The sequence below is a fragment of the Phoca vitulina genome, unplaced genomic scaffold (genome assembly GCF_004348235.1).
Source record: "Phoca vitulina isolate PV1807 unplaced genomic scaffold, GSC_HSeal_1.0 scaffold3, whole genome shotgun sequence".
NCBI classification, from domain to species: Eukaryota; Metazoa; Chordata; class Mammalia; order Carnivora; family Phocidae; genus Phoca; species Phoca vitulina.
This window is the reverse complement of record NW_022589706.1, coordinates 30183327-30205978: the sequence shown is the minus strand read 5'-3', so window position 1 is coordinate 30205978 and position 22652 is coordinate 30183327. Positions and strand designations below refer to the sequence as shown.

Genomic DNA, 22652 nt, shown 5'->3' with positions numbered 1-22652 from the left:
TTTAATTCAAAGTGAAATGAATGTCAGTACTCCATCACGTTTCTGTTCACTTCATATACAGTGGGAAGTGCTAACAGGGGTTCTTTTTCTTGTTATTTTATTACTACTGATTCTTTGAATATAATGTTTAAGTAGCTGGGGCTCCATTGAAAATATGAAGAATGGATTATTTTACCTGTAGCCTTGACTAGCTTGTCCAAAGTGTAAGTCTGTTGAATGTGTTCAAAGAAAATACTTTAAATTTATATAGTACTTAGTGCTTACAAAGCATTTCGATGTATGTGTATGTGTGCAAATGAGCCTCACAACAACTCCCAAGAAAGGGTTTAACAAGTATGCCACTCAGATTTTCAGAGATAGATAGTCTACATTTACTGTTTCCTGGGCCTAGGGTAATAGATCCCAGGAAATATTTGTAGCAATACTCAATTTTTGAACATTTTTATAATTGTAGAGTGTCACTAGTTCTATAATCCAGTTAATCGCAGAAAGAAGTAGCTACCCTTAGGTTTACATTTTTCTAAGCTTGAAATTCTATATTTCAATCAAGAGTATAGCCAGATACAGGGGCACTTGGGCAGCTCAGTGTGGGTTGAGCGGCTGACTCTTGGTTTCGGCTCAGGTCATCATCTCAGGGTCCTGGGCTCGAGCCCCATGCCAGGCTCCACACTCAGGACAAGTCTGCTTGTCCCTCTCCCTCGGCCCCTCTCCCTGCTTGCGCGCGCTCTCTCAAATAAGTAAATCTTTTTTTAAAAAAAGAGTATAGCCAGATACATACATACATGCATATATACAAACATGCAAATATATGAAAATTTCATTTCATGTACCAATATTTATATCTGTGTGTGTGTATAAAATGGGCCAGCCATCTTGAATAAAATTTACTTACTCATCTGTTAACTTTCATAGCAAAATGCTATTATATATTACATATATTACTGAGTGTTACATATAGTAATATATTACTATAAATAATATCGGTATCAGTAGAAATATTAGCCTTCCTCAACTTGACATGTTTTATGTAATCCACATAATGAAACATGGCCCAGGGCAGCCCCCAGGATTTAAGGCTACTCCACAGGATTTGTGCTGTGGTGTGTAGTAACTTTCTCTCACAACCACTGCTGAGTCTCAGTGTCTGATCCCAACTCTGTACCCTAGGACTCCGGTTCCTTCCTGTATTAATGTGGCAGCAACTCCTCCTAAAACAAAACAATTAATTAAATACGAATGTATGTTTTAGTTGCCTAAAAGCTTAATAAGGGCCTACAGGATAGAACAGAATTATTAGAGATGGAGTAAGACTGAAAACAGCAACCCTGCTCCCCCATCCTGGTTCAGGTGGTATTTTGGAGGGCGATACACTGTGTGGCATCAACAAGACAGAGAAGTTCTTCAAAAAGGCAACCAAGATCTGGGAGAAATAATACCACCATTCATACCTAATGTGTATTAAACACCGTATCCCGGGAACTTCTCTAAGTACTTTATATGCAGTCGTTCATTCAATTCACCAACTATTTGTTGACATTCTTCAATGTGTCAGGCACTGTTCTAGACACTGTGGATTCATTAGTGAATAAAATAGACAAAAACTCGTGTACTTCTCAGCCTACTTTTCTAGTGGAAGAAGACAAAATAATTAAGTGAAATATATAGACAGATAGAAGTATATAAAGAAAATTACAGCAGGCAAGGGGGACCAAGAGCCAAGCTTTCAAGTCATGCTCTGCACACAGCCTTGTGGCTTTTACTTCTGGTCAGATCAAGAGCCATTGGAGGGACTTGAGAGGGAGGTGTTAGGATCTGACTTAGGTTTTCGGGGCAGGACCATGGCTGTCGTGGTATAAACATACATTTAAGAGGTTATCCCAGTAACCCAAACGAGAGATAATGGTGGCATGGGCCAGGCGGATGGCACTGGTGGAAGTGGGCAGATTCTGAATCCCCCTTAAAAGTTGAGCAGATAGGATTTGCCTGCAACCTGGATGGGCGGCGGGAGAGGAAAAGAATACAAGGCAGACCCCATCGCGTCGTCCGTGAACTTCGTCAGGATGTGCTTGTCCTCAATTCAGTGGATCCTCACAGCAAACTTGTTATTATAACCAGTTTACAGATGAGAAAACAGACACAGAGAAGACGCAGAGGTCGAATTCGGCTCAAATAGAGCACCTTTCTAACATCTAGAGAGCCAATAGGTCGTGATGTCTAGTGGCAGAACAGGATGCTGGGCTCATTTAACCACCCGTTTCTGTGCCTGGTGGCCACTGGTAACCCTTCGGCAGAATCTATCATCTGCACCTCCAAGGCTGCCTTCCAGCTCCTAAGATTCAGATCTCTGTGCGCTTCTCTTCACTCTGTTCCCTCCCAAGGAACATCTGAAGTGTCACAAGGGCACAGACTGTTTTGCTCTAGTTAACGGGATCTCAGGATGCCAACTGTACACAAATCAGGCCACTTACAGGTACAGGCCTCATGCTTCTATATTCAGCTGGACGCATATTCACACATAGGTCAGGATTTTCTCGTCCTTTCCAGTTTACATTCTTAGTTCATCTTTGCAGCCCCATCTGAAGACAGAGCGATTTCTCTCAACGTGTTCAAAGAAAATCCTTGCAACACCGAGAGGGGACCGTAAGGGAACCAACATTTATTGTGCACACACCATGTCCTCCAGGCACTGTGTGTGATTTCCAGCGTTCCTTGTTTTATTTAAATCCATATGATAAACCTTTGTGGTAGGCAAAGTGAGAGCAAGTGGCCGGAGAATTCATCCCAGGTCTTCTTTTCAAATCCATTGGTTTCCTCTAACATCCTAAGGATCTAAATATCTTCTCTTTGGGGCCCTTGCTATTCTTTACCCCCAGGTGGGAAATTGTTTTTTTTCTTTCCTTCCTGCAGTCCATCGATGTCCCTGATTTAGCTGCTATTCCCCGGATACCCACAGCCCTGATCAGTTTCCCTAAGTGAGCCAGGTACAGACACGTTCCCATCTCTTTTCAGAAGCACCCAGCTTTTTAATTCCCCCTTTTCAACACCTGCGTAACTCCCTAACATATTTATAGAAATTCCATCTCATTCCGTATCTTGGCTGCTTGTCTCTTCTTAACAGCAATATTAGGGTAGATAATACCCAGCTCATTAAAAAACTACTTATGAAAATGAAAACCCAATCATCCCATTATCATTGGGGAATGCCCAGTTTCCACTCGGGTAATAATAGGGCCTCATTTTCTGAAGGCCAGTCACCGGTATGTTCCTCGCCTTCGCTGCGAGCATTCACTACAACACGGTGAATTGCACATTCCGCAGGCACAGAGTGCTTACACACTGTTCTCAAGGTCACACAGCTTGTGAGTGAGCTGAGACTGGATCCCAGAGTCTGTGCCCTCAACCTCCTTATACACTGTCCTCTGTGCCTTCTACATTTCTTCTCTTCCTTTTCTCATCCCTCTCCACAGAGGCGTTTCCTCCCAGCCTCGTCGGCCTTAAAGATGTGAGATGCATTTTTCGTGTCAGTGGCACCCATCGAAGTACTTGCATCCAGTTGTTACACTAAGCAGCCTGTTGTCTCTACGAATTATTTCTATCGTCAGCCATCCTCAGGAGCTAGACTCATTTCCCACTGATCGAGGGTTCTTCTCACACCAGCGTTTCTTTCCCCCTTACTTCAGCACATTCTGCGTGCACGAAGTTCCAAAAATCTGTTCCCCAAGTATCTCAGAGTTGAATGCAGTCTTCAGTGACTGCAGCTACAGCCAGATTGGGTGGCTCTCAGTTGGTGGGCAGGGTGTTGCCATTTGGGAACATTCCTTCCTATAGCTTTGCACTTTGTTTCCATTACAGTAATTCTGCATCTCTGTCCAGAATAATGACTCCATGATAATGATTAACAAGTATCCCAGTAACAGGAATTATTGACATATTTAACTGTTACGAGGGAATGCTGACGTGGGGGGAGGGGTGGGCAGTGGATTATACAAAGGTGTAGAACATGCAACAATAAGAAATTACTGAAGAGAGGAAAAAGAAAAAGAAAACAGTGCGACAGGCTTGGCTGCGACTTTAAATATGTCGCTGTCTTCCTCTCATAAATATGGTTGTGATTTAAGAGAAGGACTTTTTTTTTTTTTTTCAGACCTGACTTGTGTTTTTTCACACCAGTACAACAATTTATGGGGTAAGGTAGACCCTGGGGAGAAGTGCTATGTTATATAAACATTTGCTAGCCTGCTTTTCTAACTTGTCTAGATGATGTTACTGGGTTTGGTTTGGTTTTTTTTAATTTCCAGAAGAAAATATTTTAACCAGTATGATTAGTACACCAGATTAAAAACTAAAAAGCAAGCTACATACATCAAGGATCATTTCATATCACGATTAATACCAGAAGCTTAGTATCGGCAAAACTTTTAAATTTATCATGGCTTTGCAGACATGCCCTGCAAAGTGCTCCGAAGCACCATCTGGTTCTGCTCTCCCTGGCCTAAGGGATCTATAAAACTACCGAAGGAAATTGAAGTTAAGGAACAAGCATGTGTTTTACAGAATTTCAGATCTCTTGACTGAGGTTTGTAAAGTCTCTCTGAAAAACAATAAAAATCTTTGTTGAACTCTTTGGTGTCACCCCTGTAGGAAAGGCATTAATAAACTACATTAGTGATACGATTTTCCTAAATTGTGCCATTGCCCACCTGACCAACACAATAAATTACGTATGAGGAGTTTCCTGGTTAAAATAGTCTTTATTCATCTATCAACTTTTAATCACCTAGATAGCTTGTAGTAATTTATTGGTCACAAGACCAGCCCTGGCCGACGGGATGGGGCAGTGTTGTGATACAACGGAGTTTCATCCAAGATGACTGTGCTTAGCCAAGTAGCCTAGAAGGAACAGCGACCCTGAAGTCTGTCAGATGTTCTTCAACGAGCCAACAGTTGGGAGCCCATCCAGCAAAACACGCTGTTGGTTGACAGGCCTCATGCCCCTGACCGTAAATGAGACAGGCCAGACTTTCACGGTGCTGAAGACCGGTGGCTGCATGGCCACTTCCAGGCCCGTTCTGTAAAGAGAAGCCTGTAAAAACACTAAGAAACAGGGGCGCCTGGGTGGCTCAGTCTGTTAAGCGTCTGCCTTCGGCCCAGGTCATGATCCCAGGGTCCTGGGATCGAGCCCCATGTCGGGCTCCCTGCTCAGCGGGGAGCCTGCTTCTCCCTCTGCCTGCTGCTCCCCCTGCTTGTGCTCTCTCTCTCTCTCTCAAATAAATAAAATCTTAAAAAAAAAAAAAAAAAAACACTAAGAAGCAGAGAGAGATGTGGATATGACAACTGTAATGGCAAATCAGGACATTTTAAAGTTGTAGCTGTCTTTTTTTTTTTTTTTTTTTTCTTTTTTTTTTAAAGGTTTTTTTTTTTTTTTTGAGACAGAGAGAATGAGAGCACATGAGATGGGGGAGGGTCAGAGGGAGAAGCAGGCTCCCTGCCGAGCAGGGAGCCCGATGCGGGACTCGATCCAGGGACTCCAGGATCATGACCTGAGCCGAAGGCAGTCGCCCAACCAACTGAGCCACCCAGGCGCCCAAAAGTTGTAGCTGTCTTTAGAGTCGGTGTGAGAGCTGGCTCTCTGTAAACACAGCAGCTTTAACGACAGCGCAGAGCAAACACATACTGAGTGTCTAACATATGCCAGGCTCGGTGTTGGGCGGTAGAGGATGCAGAGATGAATGGAATCAGTCCTTGCCCTTAAGGATCTCATTGCTGAAGATGGGATGCTGATGTCATAAACGTAAGAGGTGATAGGGCGGACCCGAAGTGCTATGGCCGCGAGCAAACCATAGGAAATTGAACAGAGCCTGCTGTCGGTATGGCCGAGCTTTGCCTGTTCTCTAGAGTCAATTCATTCTTGCATTCATTCATTCCATAAATATGTGCTGAGTGCTTATTGGGTGCCAGACGCCGTGTCTAGGTAATGGGTTAATGAGGCCAGATCCCCATTAGCATGTGGGTTGAGGGGACCAGGGAATGGGAGGGAGAAACAATCACTAAATCAGTTAACAGATGACTAAAGGTTGAATGACTAAAGGTAATTTCACAAAGTGACAGGAAGAAAATAGGGTGCTATGATATGTGACAGAACGACAATGGCTGCCCCGGGAAGATCTTTTTGAAGAAGGAATGATTAAGATGAAACTCAAAATGGTGGGTGTGTGCAGAAGAGCATTTCAGGACTGAAAGACCAGCAGGTGCCTGTGCTCCGAGGCAGGAATGCTGGAGCAGAGAGGGCGGAAAAGAGGGCTGTGAGGACTCAGTGAGTTGGGCAGAGGGCAGATCACCCCCGCAAGCTTGGCATTCTCACTCATAAGACCGGCACAGCTTGTTTCTGAGTTACATGCCAGGGATTCCATCAGAAAGGCCCGTAAAAGAAACCACAGATGTCACTGTGTGATCTGCTTCCACAAAGCTCATAATTGAACACAATTCTTGCGTTCTGTGTTAGAGTAAAATAAAGATATCGTCAGTGAGTGGTCAAAAGCTACTTTGTTCCATGTTATCACTTAGGCTTCCTAGCACATATCATTTCCAAGTTATTTTTTGGCATATTTTTTGATGCTTAAAAAAAAAGTGATTGTGGATTAAATGATAGTAATTTGTTTCTCTCTCATGTAAAAGAAGTTGGTGATGGCAGACGGTCCAAGGCTGGTGTGGCAGCTTGCACAGTCCTTAAGAACCAGGTTTCTGCTATTTGCTGCACTGCCAGCCTCATAATCCAAAGTGGCTGCTTCTGCTCTAGCCATTTTACCAACATTCCAGCCAACAAGAAAGGGAATAAGAAAGGTTAACCCTTTCTCTTTGATGCTCTCTCCTAGACATTGCCCACCACATTTCCACTTAGATCTCATTGGCCAAGAACTAGTAACATGGCCACACATAGCTGCAACAAGAGAGCCAGGGGAATATAGTCTGAGCTAGAAGACAAAGTGTCCAGCCAAGAATCAAGTGTTTGTATCTAAGAAGGGGTGGGGGGTATATATAGGGGAACAACTGGAAGTTTTTGCCATGAAAGTAATTTTTCAACATAAGCCATTTAACAGCCTTTATAGGTCTTTCTTATAGCTAAGTGATTTTTTGAGTTTTTTAAAAATAATTTCCTAAAAGAGATGGTAATTATGTGACAGGATAGAGGTGTTAACTAGTGCTCTGGTGGTACTCATTTTACAATTTATAAATGTATCAAATCAACACATTGTACACCTTAAACTTACATAATGTTATGTGTCAATTATATCTCAATAAAGCTGGAAAATAAATTTAAAATTTTTTAAAGTAACTTTCTACAATCTGAGATATAGGTCAGTATGCTTCACTGATTGAATTACTAGTAATCAAACAACTGATGCTTTCTGAGATGGTTTATGAAATAAAGAGCAATCACAAAATTCTAAAAAACTGCAGGAATGATAGAAGAAGTGAACAGGTTGAGCACTGAATTGATGTACCCTATCTTACACAACTCATCCGGGAACATCAAAACATTCTTAAATTATATTTCTTGTAATAAAAAGAATATTTGGTTACTAATTCTGCCCTAATTTTTCCACTTTTAAGTTTTTTAAATAGCACAATAAGGAAGATTAAAATAAAACAAATTCTGTTCTTAATTATTTTCACTATTCTGGGAACTAGATCCCTAGAAAATAAAATTTCAGAGCCACACATATCCTGGCGCTCTGGGTTGCTTTTTAGAAAGATGATTTTTCATGTTCAGTTCTCAGTATATATTGGTATATAGAGAAATTTTACTTTCTTTTTAAAAAAAAAAAAAAAGTTAACATCACTTCAGGTCCCAACTCACTAACTCGTCGTCCCTTTCCTCTGAACATCTTTCTCAATCATTTCTTTTCTCATTCCTCACTTTGCCAGAGGGTGGAGATGCAGAGGCTGTTCCTTGCATCATACAGCTAGATTGACTATCGGTTCTGAGTCCCTCAGAGTGATTGTGCCCGCTTCAGCCCCTCACCACCATCCAGAAATGTCCATGGGGGGCAAAAAGCACATAAAGGCTATGAGCTGGTATCTAATTTGCATATTTTTTCTATGGTTTGGAACAATTTGCATATTTTCTAAGATTTTTGTTTGTTTATTTGGAATAGGCCAAGCCAAGGTTTTTCTTTGTCTCTGAGTAATCAGGAGCTTCTGGGAATAATTGCGAACATAACTGGAGTTTATTCGAAACACCCTTCTTCTGAGTTATTTTCTGGGTGTTCTGCCCTGTCTGTTTTTATGGAGAAACTAATAAATCATCCTGTAGAGGAGCCCAAGCAGCTCAGTACAACTGAGATTTACAGAGTGCCTGTATGTCAAAACCTATCCTGGGTGTCAGTGGATCATAAGGTGAAAAAAGAGTCTTCCTAGGAGGTTGAGTCTTATGGATAAAACAACAGATCAACAGGTAATTATAATGGAGGATGCTAATTATTGTGACCAGGATGCACAGGGGCTAGCAGAGGAGGGGGCCCTCAACCCCCAGGCTATAGTTTGGATAGTTTCTTGGTACTGCTGTTCCCCAAGCTATCCCAGAAGGCAAGTGGGAGAAGGACTTTCCAAGTAGAAAACAGCCCAAGCAAAGAAGGAGTTTGGGGTGGCCGTGGTGGGGAATGGTTGGAGCTAGAACTGAAAAGTTAAGCCAAGACTAGGTCACAGATGGCTTTTCATTATGAAATATATAGTATTCTAGAAAGTACCTGAGACCATAGAATAAAGATTTGGGTCAGAGGACATGATAAATCAGTGCTAATAATAAACTAGTAAGGGATGAAAAATATTTTAAATTTTGACATGACTATAATATGATATAGTTGAAAATTTGCAAGAATTTTTTTCAGCTAAATTAAGACATCGAAGACCTTTCTCAGTGATAAACACCAGAACGTAGAACTTGGCATGTGTGTTCCTCTGTCTTTGGGTTTTATCAGAGGGAAGTTTTGAGCTTGACCCCCCAAGATGTGTAGCCCCTGAAGGATTTCAGTGGAAGTTCATGTCTTCAAGCCAAAGTTTCTGTGAGCTTAGGATTTGTCTCTGGTTGAAGTACAGCACCACTTAGTGCTGGCCCAGTGATACTTAGGTACCTCCAAATTCAGCCCCATACCCAGGTACCACAATTAATTGAGACAGAAAGACTCGAGCCTCTGAGAAAGGCTCACACAACTTAGAGACCCTGGCAGTGTCACACCCTGGTATTCCCAGGCCTTGGACACCAAGACACTTTCAGAAACGTTTGCAAGTTGAAATTCAAGTAGCACTGTATTGTCTGAAAGCAACATTGATTTTGATGAGCCGATAGGAAGTTCTCGTACTTCGGTGGTTGTGTTGCCAGGAAAAGGCATGGTTTTGATATACCAAATACTATTCTGTTTATATAAAATTTATACTTTGCCATAAAAATATAGGCGTTAAAGTTGTGGGTTTCAGCTTTCAAGGTACCAAAAGGTATCCTTGTACCTCAGGTGCAGGGCATCAGCTCTCCCAGCCCCGTGAGAGTAGGGACTGAGAAAGGGAACTCACATGAGTAACAGGTTCGATGACATGGGAGTGCAAGTGGAGCAGAGTGACACAGAGTCTGCCTTTTCCAAAGAAGTGTCCAGCTGACAGGGCAGAGACAAAGCACTGAGACACGGGAGGGACAAGAGAGCCACATTGTGGTTGGAAAGACCCAGAAAATTTGTATGAAAAGAAACTGTACCTGAAAACCTGAAGTTGAGCACTGATTTTTTTTTTTTATGAAAATTATTTCATGAAGACGATGCTTCCAGGGGACCACAGAAAGATTAACTGAGACAGAGGAGGAGGCAAGAGGCATTAAGTGAGCTCATAACTTGGCGAATGGCTTTAAAAAAAGAAGTGGGAGGTCATGAGATGTGAGGATCCCCGCATAGGCAGGGTTGCTCTACCAAGATATTTCAAAGGCGCCATGGCCAGAAAGAACAATTACACTCTTGGGTCTGACACCCTACTGACCAATCCTAAGAAGCACATAATGGGATATATAAGCTGTATATAATAAGTGTTTAGATTTTTTTCCCCAAATTGTTAACTCCCTTGGAAAAGCCCTAAATCTTCAAAAATAAGCCCTCCTACACAAAGAAAATGAAAGGCCCCATTCACAGCAACAACAAGAGAGACTTTAGCCAGTTATGTATAGGGTTAGTGAGAAGAAAGCTAGAAAATTCGACAAATGAGAGAAATATAAGAAAACAAGTTGAATAAATAAACATACCATGTTCCTGAATGGGAGGATCACTATTGAGTCGTCCATTCTTCCCAATTAGAGAACTATCTGGGGAAAAAGAAAAAGAAAATACATCTCCTCTGCATGATTGTAACTGAGCCTAGGAAAATAATCCTAAATGTGGAAAGAGAGGTTAGGGTCTGACTGAAAATAGTGGCTTTATTATAACTATCTTGAATGTTTCTCATATCAGTGAAAATTGATGATATTTCTGCTTTTTAAGGTAAAATTCATAATTTTGATTTATGTGAGTAGCTTAGAGTCATTAAATACACTTTGGAAAATAGAGGAAAAAGGAGAGAAACAGCACTACCCCACTATCCAAAGGTAATCACTGTTAACATATTAGTCCAGTCTTTTTTTACCTTAATTTGTACACTTAACTTGGATTAAATAATTTATTCTTTCAGCAATTATGTGTCAAACGACTATGCTAGTTGCTGGGGATACAGCAGTGAACAAAAGAGAAAACCCCTGCCCTTATATTCTGGAGGGAAGGGACAGGCGAAAGAGAGGGACACAAATCTAAGTCTGTTCTGTAGCATGCTAGATGGTAGTAAGTGCCATGGAGAACTGTAGCGTAGGAAAGAGCATAGAAAGTACTAACATGGGAGTGGGGCGCTACTTTAAGTGGGGTGGTCATGGAAGGCATCCGCGGAAACGTGACCTTGAGCAGAGATCAGAAGACATGGTGGGAACTTAGGCCAGGGTGGAAGGGCTATGAAGTGGGTAGAGTCTGGATTTGGGGGGAGGAGGATTTTGTTCTTAGAATCCTTTTAATTTTTTAAACGTGTTTTATTTGATAGGATGTATGTAATTTACTATTTACCATCTTAAACACCTTTAAGTGTACAGTTCAGTGGTATTAAGTGCATTCACAGTGTTGTGCAACCATCACCACCATCCATCTCCAGAACTTTCCCATCATCCCAAACTGAAACTCCATATGTATTAAACAATTACTCCCCATTCCCTTCTCTCCCCAGCCCCTCGCAACCACTGTCCTACTTTCTGTCTCTGAATTTGCCTATTCTAGGTACCACATATACATGGAATCATAGAATATTTGTCCTTTTGTGTCTGGTTTATTTCATTTAGCTTATTTCATTTAGCAGGGTTCATCTGTTATAGCATGTGTCCAAATTTCTTTTTTTTTTTAGGCTGATATCCCATTGTATGTAGTTTATCCATTTATCTATTTCATGTATACATTTATCTATTTATCCACATTTCACTTATCCATTTATTTATTGATATTTCCACCTTTTAGTTGTTGTGAATAATGCTGCTCTGAACATTGATGTGGATTTTGTTTTTAAGTAGAGCAGATTGGATTTGCCGAAGACTGGATGTGCAGTTTGGGAGAAAAGGGGGAAGCAAGGATGACTTGTAAGCTTTCTGGCCAGAGCAGCTAGAAGGATAAAGTTTGTGCTTGTTGAGATGGATAATATATTCTTTTTATTTGACATTGCAAAGTATTCATATAGCTAATAAAAGTCTTCATTAATGTTGGTGGGAGACCTTCCTTCTCTTCCTGCCCATTCTATATCCTTTCCCAATTCCCCCCAAAATTATGTCATTTCCAGTTATAATACTTTCCTGATTCACTGAAATATTTCTGTTGATTCAGATGGGGGAGGGGTAGTTTAACATACCTTGCTTTTAATCCATGTTGCTCAGCTTTGTTTGTTTGTTTGTTTGTTTTAAAATTTAATTTTAAGTAATCTCTGTACCCAACATGGGCCTCGAACCCCCAACCCCAAGATCAAGGGTCGTATGCTCTACTGACTGAGCCAGCCAAGTGCCCCTGTTGCTCCGCTTTTTTAACAGGAAAGACAACCTATGTTGAAAAAGGATGGTTAAGGAGCTGCATCAACCTTTTCTCCCACCTCTCCAGATCACATAAACACCTAGTTATACCTGTTCCCAGGATAACTCCATGCCAGAACATAAGAAAACCAAGCCAAGTGTCATCGCCACATCTCAGGAGCAGAGTCCCAAGGCTCTGGTGTTTTCGACTTTCAATCTCTCCAAACACTGGGTTGTAAGAACTTTCTTAGTAAAGAGTAATTTACTGAACACCTGCTTGGTGGTTAAGAACTTGTGAGAACTCATCAAGATATATTTCTTCCTCTTATAGAGATTATGGTCTAACTGGAAGACAAAGGAGCAACTAGGAAATGGGTGCTAGATGCCACCAAAATGGAAGCCCAGAGTAGGGTCAGCTCACCCAAGTCTAAGGAAGGAGGTGCCATCTGATGTGAAAATTAAACAAACGGGGTCAGAGATGGAACGGCCCAAGGATGAGAGTGAGCATGGGCACCTTCCAAGAACTGAAACACACATGTGTAGCTAGAGATGGGGGCTGGCTTTAGAGATGGCACATGGGAAGCCAGCAGAAGTCAGGTAGGCGAGGACTTGAAGTCCTATTAAGGATTTTGTACTCTATCCTCAGGGTGGTAGGAAGTCATGGAATGGGTTTAATCCAAGAACTGCTGAAATCTAATTTGCACTTTGGATGTATCCCCCTGGCTGCAGTGTGGAGACAGGGCTAGAAGCAGAGCAACACAGGAGTCCGTAAGTCTAGCTTGCAGGCTGTTAGGACGATGGGTACGTTTCTGGACTGGGATCATGGCCGCAGGGTTGGCAAAAAGCAGATAGGTCCAAAGATACTAAGCACAACAGAACCTGGGGGTATAAAGAGACCAAAATAGAGCCCACTTTTGTGTCTTACACAGTTGGTGATGAAGCCAATCCCTAGATAGTTGGCACAACGGTAGGGCAGGTTTGGGGGGAAAACAGCATGTGTCCAATTTGAGATGTATTAAGTTCAAAGTACCTGTGCGACATTCGAGTTCAGAGCTGGACAGTCTGTTTGAAGTACAGGCAAGAGATGTAAGCCACAGGGAGAGATTGTGACTGATCCCCATATAGACAATAGAAACCACCAGTCTTCCCAGGGAGTGTGTTTACACGATAACAGAAGCCTCCTGACAGAATACTAGGATATTTTCCCTTTCCCTTTATTTAGGGCTCTTTTAGACAGTCCGTTTTCTAATAATTACAGTCTGTGAACAGCATCTTGAACAGCTTGGTTAATATGCTCTCATATGGCTGTACGTCTCCATATCCCGCCACATGGTGTCCTGTTCGTTTTCACTGATGTTTTCCTATTTAAAAGAACCCACATTGAATATTTGCATTCCCCAGAATTAGTTCCAGGGGATGTGTTAGTAAGCAGAATGTGGCAAAAGTGTTCCATGTGGATAAATACATTTAGAAACCTTGATTTAAAAAACTCTTTGGGGTGCTTGGCTGGCTCAGTCCGAAGGGCTTGTGACTCTTGATCTCAGGGTCATGAGTTCCAGCCCCGTGTTGGGTGTAGAGATTACTTATATAAAACAATTCGTAAATAAGTAAGTACCTGTTCAGTAGGGTACTTTACAGTGATTTCTCCAAGCCTCAGATATGCTCCTTTGCAGTGTGACTCTTTGAGAGGGTGCTGCTGTGGCATATTTCTACCTTCACTAAGCCTTGGGCCATAACATGCTTTCTGGGGGTTGGACTCTCAGGACTAGTAACCACAGAACAGTTTCATGGGATGCTAACCTATATGCAAAAGCTGTCCCAGATTTCAACACATAGTTCCAGAAACTGAATTATCAAATTAACAGGAATTTTTTTTATGTCCTTGCTGCACATTGCCAAATACCTTTCCCAAAGGCGAGTACATTGCCAGTGGGAATATAAATTATTACAAAGAGCTGTTTCTCCCACACCGACTGTGATAGTGAATTGTTTAAATCTGATCTAATTTGTAGGGTTTGTATGATGCCACAGAGGTGCAGCACTTTTCCGTGTTATTGATTACTTACTGCTGCTTTTGTGAATACCTTCTCTGGTCTTTTGCCTATTTACTGGGACCTTCGCTATTCTTACGAAGATAAATAGTCTATCTTTATAATCAGGTATTAATGCAGAATTTCATATATTTGCGACAGTCATTTATTCCCCCAGTTTCTTGTTTATCATTTGCTTTTTAGTTATGTTCTTTTAGAACATGTAGAACTTAGACATTTTTATCAATCTTCTTTAAAGCATTTCTTCTTATAGTTTTTGGTTTTTTTGTTTTTTGTTTTTACTGTTCTTAAGCTTGGAAAGTCCTTTTATAAAGCTTTATCTAGACACTTAATAATCACTCCTTGTTTTTTTGTTAATTATGGACATGAACTCTTCACCTCCCTAGAATTTATATTAATTTATCTTGCTGTCCGCCCTCCCCTCTGCAAAACAACTAAACAAGATTTACAGCACTGTTTTCTGAATAATTTTCCCTTCCTAAATTATTATGCCCTGACAGTCTAATAATTTTTATGAAAAAGATAATTTGTCTCCAGTTCCTAAATTAACAAATCGAGATGAATGGCAGCTTATTAGTGGCCGGTTATCTTGGTCAGTTTCAGTCTTGAGATGAGCATATATTGTGACATTAATGTGATGAAAACCATGACATTTACAAACTGACTTACAGCGACAAAAATTTTCTTCCCTGAAGCTCATAGGATAGATCACTGGAAAGAACGAAAGACCTAGGTATTTTAAGAAATTTGAAAATTAAATGAAGAAGGGAACGGTTGTTAATCGGTGTCAATAATAAAAGCAGCCACTCTGCAAACACCGTGGGGTTTAAAAATTCTTAGAGTCCACTTTCCAGCTGAGGGAGCAGAGACTCGGAGTTCCTTCCCCCGAGGAGTCTGAGAGCTAGGAAAGGAGGGCAGTGCCAGGACTACTGAGGGCTGTTGATCGTCAGTCCTGCTCCAATCAGGGCCCAAGGAGATAGTCTGAGGACGCCCCAAAGGGCCTTCCCTTTGAGACGGCCTCTGTACTTTATCCAAGAATAAGAGTCCTAGTGCACCAGTCTGGCATTTATTGTTTAGAAGGCGGGATGAGAGGGAAGAACCACATCGCTGAAGTTGTGTAGACAGGTAGCACATTTAAAGTCTCTCTCCTACAAGACTGAATTGGGGGCCCCCGATGGGGAAGAAGTGTTTCTCTCTGGTGTGCCAACTAGGTGCTAAGGGACACCTCCTTATCCAGAAGGGAAGAAGGGAAGCCCCTCTTATCCAGTCCAGCCCCCAGCCTGGCTAAGAGGCGCCGACGCCGGTGCTTCTCTCCAATGGTCCTTCTCGGCAAGTTCACACGGAAGTTTGCGAACCATCCCTCATTCCTGCGCAGCCCGCGTTTTGCGGCCGCCGGAGTCACTGCGGAAGCCGGCGGGCTCGGCCGGCGAGCCAGCGCGGCTGTGCGGAGGGAGACAAGCGGTTGTTTGTTTCCCGCGCAGGCCTGTGCCCCCCGCTTCCCCGGCTCTGCCGCAACTTCGGCTGAGCCTTTCTCAGGTCCCCCGGGGGCCACTTTTGTGGCAGATTCCATTTGGTTTCACAGGGCCTCGAGGAGGGGCCGTGGGCGGGGGGCGGGGGGGCGCTTGGCACGGCCCCCCAGTCTCCCACGTTCGGAGCAATTTACAAACTGCTCTCGGAGGGAGCCCGCGCCCAGCCCCGAGCAGCCTGCGCCTGTTACCCGCCCCCTCATTGTCTGCGGGGATCGGGCGCCTTTGCCCAGCCGACCTGCCTGCGAGTGGCGAGATGTGAAAAGTTAGAGACAAAAATGGTCTCTCCAGACGGAGGGGGAGCTTTCTTGTACAGAAAGGAAGGAAATACCTCTGTGGGATTTTATTTTTTTCTCCCCCCTCTTCATCCAAAAAATACAAAGAGACTCTGTCTTTAATGCGAATGTTGGCTTTAAATCTTTTAGGTTTGGATTAACTCTGCAAAAGAAAAAAAAAAAATCTGACAGGCTTTCAGATATGACGCAGAAAAAGTTTTTTCCCCTCAATTCATGTTGTTCATTTCTAAAGCCAAAGGCTGGTGGACTGAATAGTGGGCGCCCCTTGTTCCCCATTCATAGTTAACATCACAATGGTCAGAATTAGCAGCCCGGAGTCTCCACCGCCACGTTTGCCTTTTCCACAAGCGACATTTAATACAAGGTGGTAAAGGCATGCATAAATCTTGCTACTTTTGCCCCTAAATTAAAATAGATTAAAATCAAGCCAAGCAAATGAGGCATTTTCAGTTGCAGGCTCTAGAATCCTATCTACCTTTCCCCCCAGAAGGAAAAAGAAATGTGGTTAAGTTTTTTTGTGTGGCTGTGGGTTTTTTTGTGTGTGTTTTTTGCAGTTGTTACCTCACTAAAAAGCTTCCTTCAATCTAAACAAAACCCACGGATTTGATAGACATTTCCTATTACATAGTAATTGTTGGTTTTCACTATTGAGGATGTCAGCAAACACGTTGAAGATCATGTTTTGCTTATAAAATAAAGTGACTTTTATGTGAATATTTTTCGTCCTGTTGGTGTCTAGAATATAGGTGCTATTTCACTGAATCCACGTGGCCACATTTATTTTCTGAAATTCTTTTATAATAGCATGTTTTTATTTTAAACATGCTCAGAGCTATTTAATCCTATGTAGGGGGGAAAAAAGACCATAGCATCCTTGAACTGACAGTCTATATCATGAACCCATGTTAATGCCAAAAAAAAAAAAGAAAATTAAACGGCAGCAGTTCCTGGTCTTCAGTTGAGAGTCAAAATGAATAGGTAATCTCAAACTTAATTTAAAATTAGTAATCTTTATATTAGGTAAGGATTGATTGGTTAGGACCGTTAACGTGTAATTGTGCATTGGCCCATAAGAATTAAACTCTAGGTCATTTTTAATTCCTGAACCACACCTGGTTTTAAAAAAAAAAATCCTTGTGATTTTGAGCGGAGTGTAAATGTGCTTGCATTAGTTGGATGCTTTTTAATGGAGTTATACCAATATATTTATGCACTTAAACAGGTGCTGCAAATTTACTGTGATAAACAAATAGCCTCAAAGTGAAACAAAATATTTCTTTTGGTTTTATTGTATGACATTCCTTTTACACTCTGTGTATCTAATTACATACAGAGGGATTTTTATTCTAATTGCAAACAGCTAATAGATTTATTAATTTTTTAACCATAGAATCATTTTCTTTGCAACCCAAAAGGTTCTGATACAATGAGTTAATACAAAGGAATGATTAAAATTATTTTTAATACACTGTTATTTGGGTTTTACACACTAGATATTTGGTTTGACTTTCACAGTAACAGGACATACCGATACGAGTTACGAAAATCTTTGAACAAAAATTAAGATTATGCTGCCTAATATCATAGATATCTTAATTTGATTATACTGTATCATGGTTTATGTGGATAATTTTTAATATAATGTAATATTTTACAAAAGTTAATTTTTATTTGCCAAGAATAGTAAATTTAGTTTCTAACTAGGATTTATTTTACATGTTATAAGAGAATGTAAGCTAGAGTATATTTGAAATTTGCTCCAAAAGATTGATTTTGATATTCCAAGTTATAAAAGAAGGTCAAACTTTATTACTCCACGTATTGACCACAGTAATAAAAATCTCACATAAAAGTATGAAAAGATTTGGCACGTGATAAAAACCTTGCTATATTAGCTGCTTAAGGGGCGGGGGAATAGATGTGGTAAAGAGATGTTTTAACACATTTGGCTTTTAATTCCAAATTGTGCACAAGTTTGGATTTAAAGTTACTGTATATCCTCTTGCAGAGTGAGATTTTTTTTAATTATTTTACTTAAAATCATATAAAAACTAAACATGAATGATGTATGTCTTGGTTGTTAAAGCAATGTTGTTTCTGACCATTTACTCAGGCTGCCATGTTGTTTAGTTCTGGCGTCTTCTGGATGGGCCTGTTATTTATCCCTGTGGCATCTTTGCTTCTTGATGTGGTGTACAAGGTGTAAGTATAGTACTCGGTTATTTACATAAAAATATAGATTTATACTAATCCTCAGATTTCTCCAGTTATAACATCAGGTCAAGACATACAGTTTGCAAAGTGGGAATTATTAATATTAATTCTGCATATGTAGATAAAGAAATGAGTGATTGAGGAATTAGGAAAATAGTTTAAAGATAGAATGAGAAGTAAAGCAAGTAGTTTCAATTAATATTAGAGAGTACATTTTTAGAAATCAGCTTGAAAAATCCATTCAAGGTAGAAGAAAATAATGTTATCTCAAAACACATATATATTTTATTAATGAACAATAGTTATGAGGGAAAAAAGGTTTTTGCCTGCCTGTTTTAAAGCCTATATGCAAGGGGCGCCTGGGTGGCTCAGTCGTTAAGCATCTGCCTTGGGCTCAGGTCATGATCCCAGGGTCCTGGGATCGAGCCCCACATCGGGCTCCCTGCTCCGCGGGAAGCCTGCTTCTCCCTCTCCCACTCCCCCTGCTTGTGTTCCCTCTCTTGCTGTGTCTCTCTCTGTCAAATAAATAAATAAAATCTTTAAAAAAAAAAAAAAAAGCCTATATGCAATATAGAATGAAGGAAACTAAAACTTTACTAATTTTTCTCAAGGATTGTCAGTTTAAAATGTTACCTCTTCCCACAAGAAAAGATATCATTAAAGTTAATTATATGATGCTTATTTAATAACTATGAGAGTTTTACTATTATAAAACTAAACCATTCCTTTTAAGACTTGTTTCTGTAAATACGTAATGCTCAAAATTACTGTAATTTCCTAGATTCTATTGAAAAAGATCGCTTATACTCTGGTTACTATTGTACCTAGCAGCACGATAATAAACCAGTTTTGTAAAGTGTTACATCTTCACACGAAGATTTACATGCAAATCCTTTTTTTTCTCCCCCCCAGTATCAAGAGGACTGCTTTTAAAACATTAGTAGATGAAGTTCAGGAGCTGGAGGCAAAATCTCAAGACCCAGGTGCAGTTGTGCTTGGAAAAAGGTAAGATACACACAGAACATGTTCTTTCCCAAGTGAACTTTATGTTTTACTAGGGTTAGAAATAAGTGGTAAAACTTCTATTTATCATGTTATGGAGCTAGCAGTGTCGATGGCCTATTTTATTTTTATTTTTATTTTTATTTTTTTATTATGTTAATCCCCATACATCATTAGTTTTTGATGTAGTGCTCCATGATTCATTGTTTGCGTATAACACCCAGTGCTCCATGCAGAACGTGCCCTCCTCAATACCCATCACCAGGCTAACCCATCCCCCCACCCCCTCCCCTCTAGAACCCTCAGTTTGTTTCTCAGAGTCCATCTTCTCTCATGGTTCGTCTCCCCCTCCGATTTCCCCGAGCGCTCACTACATGCTAGGCACTGCGCCAGTCGCGCCACATACGCTGTCACGTGGGATCCCCGAAACAGTCCTGGGCAGATTAGTCACCCCATTCGTTCCTGATGAAGAAACTGGGACTTAGAGTAAGTTCTCGGTCAGAAGTCACAAAGCAGGGCCTTCTGGAGCTGCTGCTCCTTACCATTCACTGTTCTCCCTCCTTTTCCTGCTTTTCAAGAATGGGAGATAACAGCAAAAACAGCCTATACCATCCTGACAAAGTTCTTGACCTCTCTCTGTCCGTGTCCCTGTGTGTAGGATGGAAATAACAACTTTCAGAGTTACGAGTATCCTTCTCCCTCCACCTTCCCCTCATCTGTGTCCCTCCATCTAAACATCTACACCTGGTCCCTTGTTTGGCCCAAGTGTCCCTCTCTTAATCTTTTCTCTTTTACTCTAGCAGTAAAAAGGATGTGCTTGGATCCTAGCTTACAAAATTGTGAATAAAACTGTTTACTAACAACTCTTAGGGAAAGACCATACTATTACTACCCTTAGGAGTCAATTCCTTATATTTCTAAGTATGTTCATCATTCTTATGTTAGGCCCCTGCCTGTGATATTTAGCTTTCCTGGTTTGTAGTACATAGGTGACTTCAACAACTCATAAAGCCAAGGTGAGGTTTTGATGTGGTGACCTCTTGGTCCTAAAGATTCTGTAATGTAGGTAGCCCCTGCCATTAAAAAAAAAAAAATAAGAGGGGCGCCTGGGTGGCTCAGTCAGTTAAGCATCCGACTCTTGATTTCAGCTCAGGTCATGATCTCAAGGTCATGAAGTCAAGTCCAGCATCAGGGCTCCCTGTTCAGGAGGGAGTCTGCTTCACCTTCTCCCTCTCTCCCTCCCCCTGCTCTCACTCACTCGCACGCTCTAAAATAAATAAATAAATAAATCTTAAAAAAAAAAAAAAAATAAGTCAGAGGAGCCCCTGGCTGGCTCAGTAGGTAGAGCATGCAGCTCTTGATATCCGGGTTGTGAGTTTGAACTCTACGTTGGGTGTAGAGATTACTTAGAAAAAAAAAAAAAAAAGAGTCAGAGAGCCTAAAAGGAATAAAGTGGATTCCACCATAAATGACAAACTTTTCCATAGAAAATGCATCAGATAAATTTCCTGCAGCCACCTCATTTGCCTAAAATAGCAAGAACTCAGAAATGAGTTAGCTGTTAGCTGAAGGCCACAGACGAAAACCTGTGGTATAACACATACCCCATGTTGCTGTTGCTGCCCGTGGTTACCAGAAGGGTGGTGACCACAGTGCCTTCCTGCTGGATGATGGCTAGAGGGGGAGGGAAAAGAAGGGACCTGTGAAGGAAGAAAAATAGCAACTGGTTGGAAAAGTCTTCATGCTAAAGAATGACATTCTAGAGCAATTAGGAATTGTCAGATTGATTTTACAGCCAGAATTATTTTTTTTCAAGACTTTATTTTTAAGTAATCTCTACACCCAACGTGGTGCTCGAACTCACAACTCCAAGATCAAGGGTTGCATGCTCTACCAGTTGAGCCAGCCAGGAACCCCACTGCCAGGGTTATTTTAGGAAACTTGGAGAATGAGATTGATGTAAAATTTCAAAAAAGTTAGCTAATCTTATCTACATTTTCAAAGAGGAAGAAATTGTGATTTCTGTGTATTCAAGCAATATCAGATTCATTTTAGTTCCAAAATACCATGTTATTTTATACCTCCCAATCTTTGCATGTGCTGTTCCCTTGCCAAGAAGCTGATACCTTCCTATAGATGGGGCAGTCCAATTCCTAGTTTTCAAAACTCAACTCAGGTGCAATTACCTTTTCTTTTCTGAGATAAAATTAATTCCTACCCTACTATCTGAGCACTTTATGCTTCTATCGTTACATTTATTACATTGTATTGTGATGTGTTTGTTCATCCTGTGTGTTTGTTTCCCCTACTAGATTGAGTGCCTTGAAGGAGAGGCCTCCTTTTTAGTCTTAACTGAAACCCAACACCTAGCACAGACCCAGGAACACAGCAGCACCTGATAAAGATTTGTCCAATGGGTGATTGAAGGGTCCAGAGAATGCACTGAGGAATGAATGAATGAGTGAGTGAGTGAATGAATGGGCGAAAGGATGGCTGAGTAGTGGGTGGTAAAGAGATGACTGACCCGTGGGTAGTTAAATACAAATATGATACATAAGAACATAGAATTATATACATTACACTTCCCAAACGAGTCATGTCCAAAGTCACAGTGGTTTACTTCTTCACCATAGTTAGAACGATGCAGTCTTATAAATTGATCATCCCCCATTTTTTTCAATGTCCACTGAGCACTACTAGGAAGTTGGGCTCTACATAAAGGGAAACTGCCTCAGAGAAACTATAACTTCTAAGCACTGTGTCCAGATTAGCATTTATAATCATTTATTTTCATGTTTACTTATGTTCAAAACTAAAACATTTTGGTTAAAACAGTCTTTTTTTAGTAGAAATAGTATATCACAGGGCACCTGGGTGGCTCAGTCGTTAAGCGTCTGCCTTCGGCTCAGGTCATGATCCCGGGGTCCTGGGATCGAGCCCCACGTCATCGGGCTCCCTGCTCAGCAGGAAGCCTGCTTCTCCCTCTCTCACTCCCCCTGCTTGTGTTCCTGCTCTCGCTGTCTCTCTCTGTCAAATAAATAAATAAAATCTTTAAAGGAAAAAAAAAAGAAAAGAAATAGTATATCACTTACCATATTATCTAGTGAATTAGATACATTTATCCCAATTTTACATTGAAATTTGGGGGTCAGGGTATTTCATCATCTAAGTACAGTATATTGCTCTTGAACCTTGGGTTATGGTAGGAATCAATTTAACTCTAAGATATTGGGACAATAAATGCAAGCCCTACCTCTGACCACTGTGTAGCTATGGCTTACTATTTTTGGTTAAGAAAACAACTTATGTAACACCCAGTGCTCATCACATCACAGCACTGGGTGTGATACGCAACTGACGAATTACTGAACACTACCTCTATGATGTACTATATGTTGCCTAATTGAATTTAAATTAAAAAAAAAGAAAGAAAGCACCTTATATGGTATGAAACCCTGATTTT

The 22652-nt window shown here is 41.0% G+C and overlaps 1 protein-coding gene across 7 annotated transcripts in view; it reads left to right on the top strand.

Moving 5' to 3' along the window:
* Window positions 1-22652, top strand: part of ATP8A1 (ATPase phospholipid transporting 8A1) — a 216678-nt gene that overhangs the window by 184918 nt on the left and 9108 nt on the right. For all 7 annotated transcript variants that reach the window (XM_032400275.1, XM_032400276.1, XM_032400279.1 and 4 more), the window contains 2 exons: window positions 18087-18175; window positions 19100-19192. In XM_032400275.1, the coding sequence (XP_032256166.1) occupies window positions 18087-18175; window positions 19100-19192 (182 nt within the window). The remainder of the gene's footprint in view (window positions 1-18086; window positions 18176-19099; window positions 19193-22652) is intronic.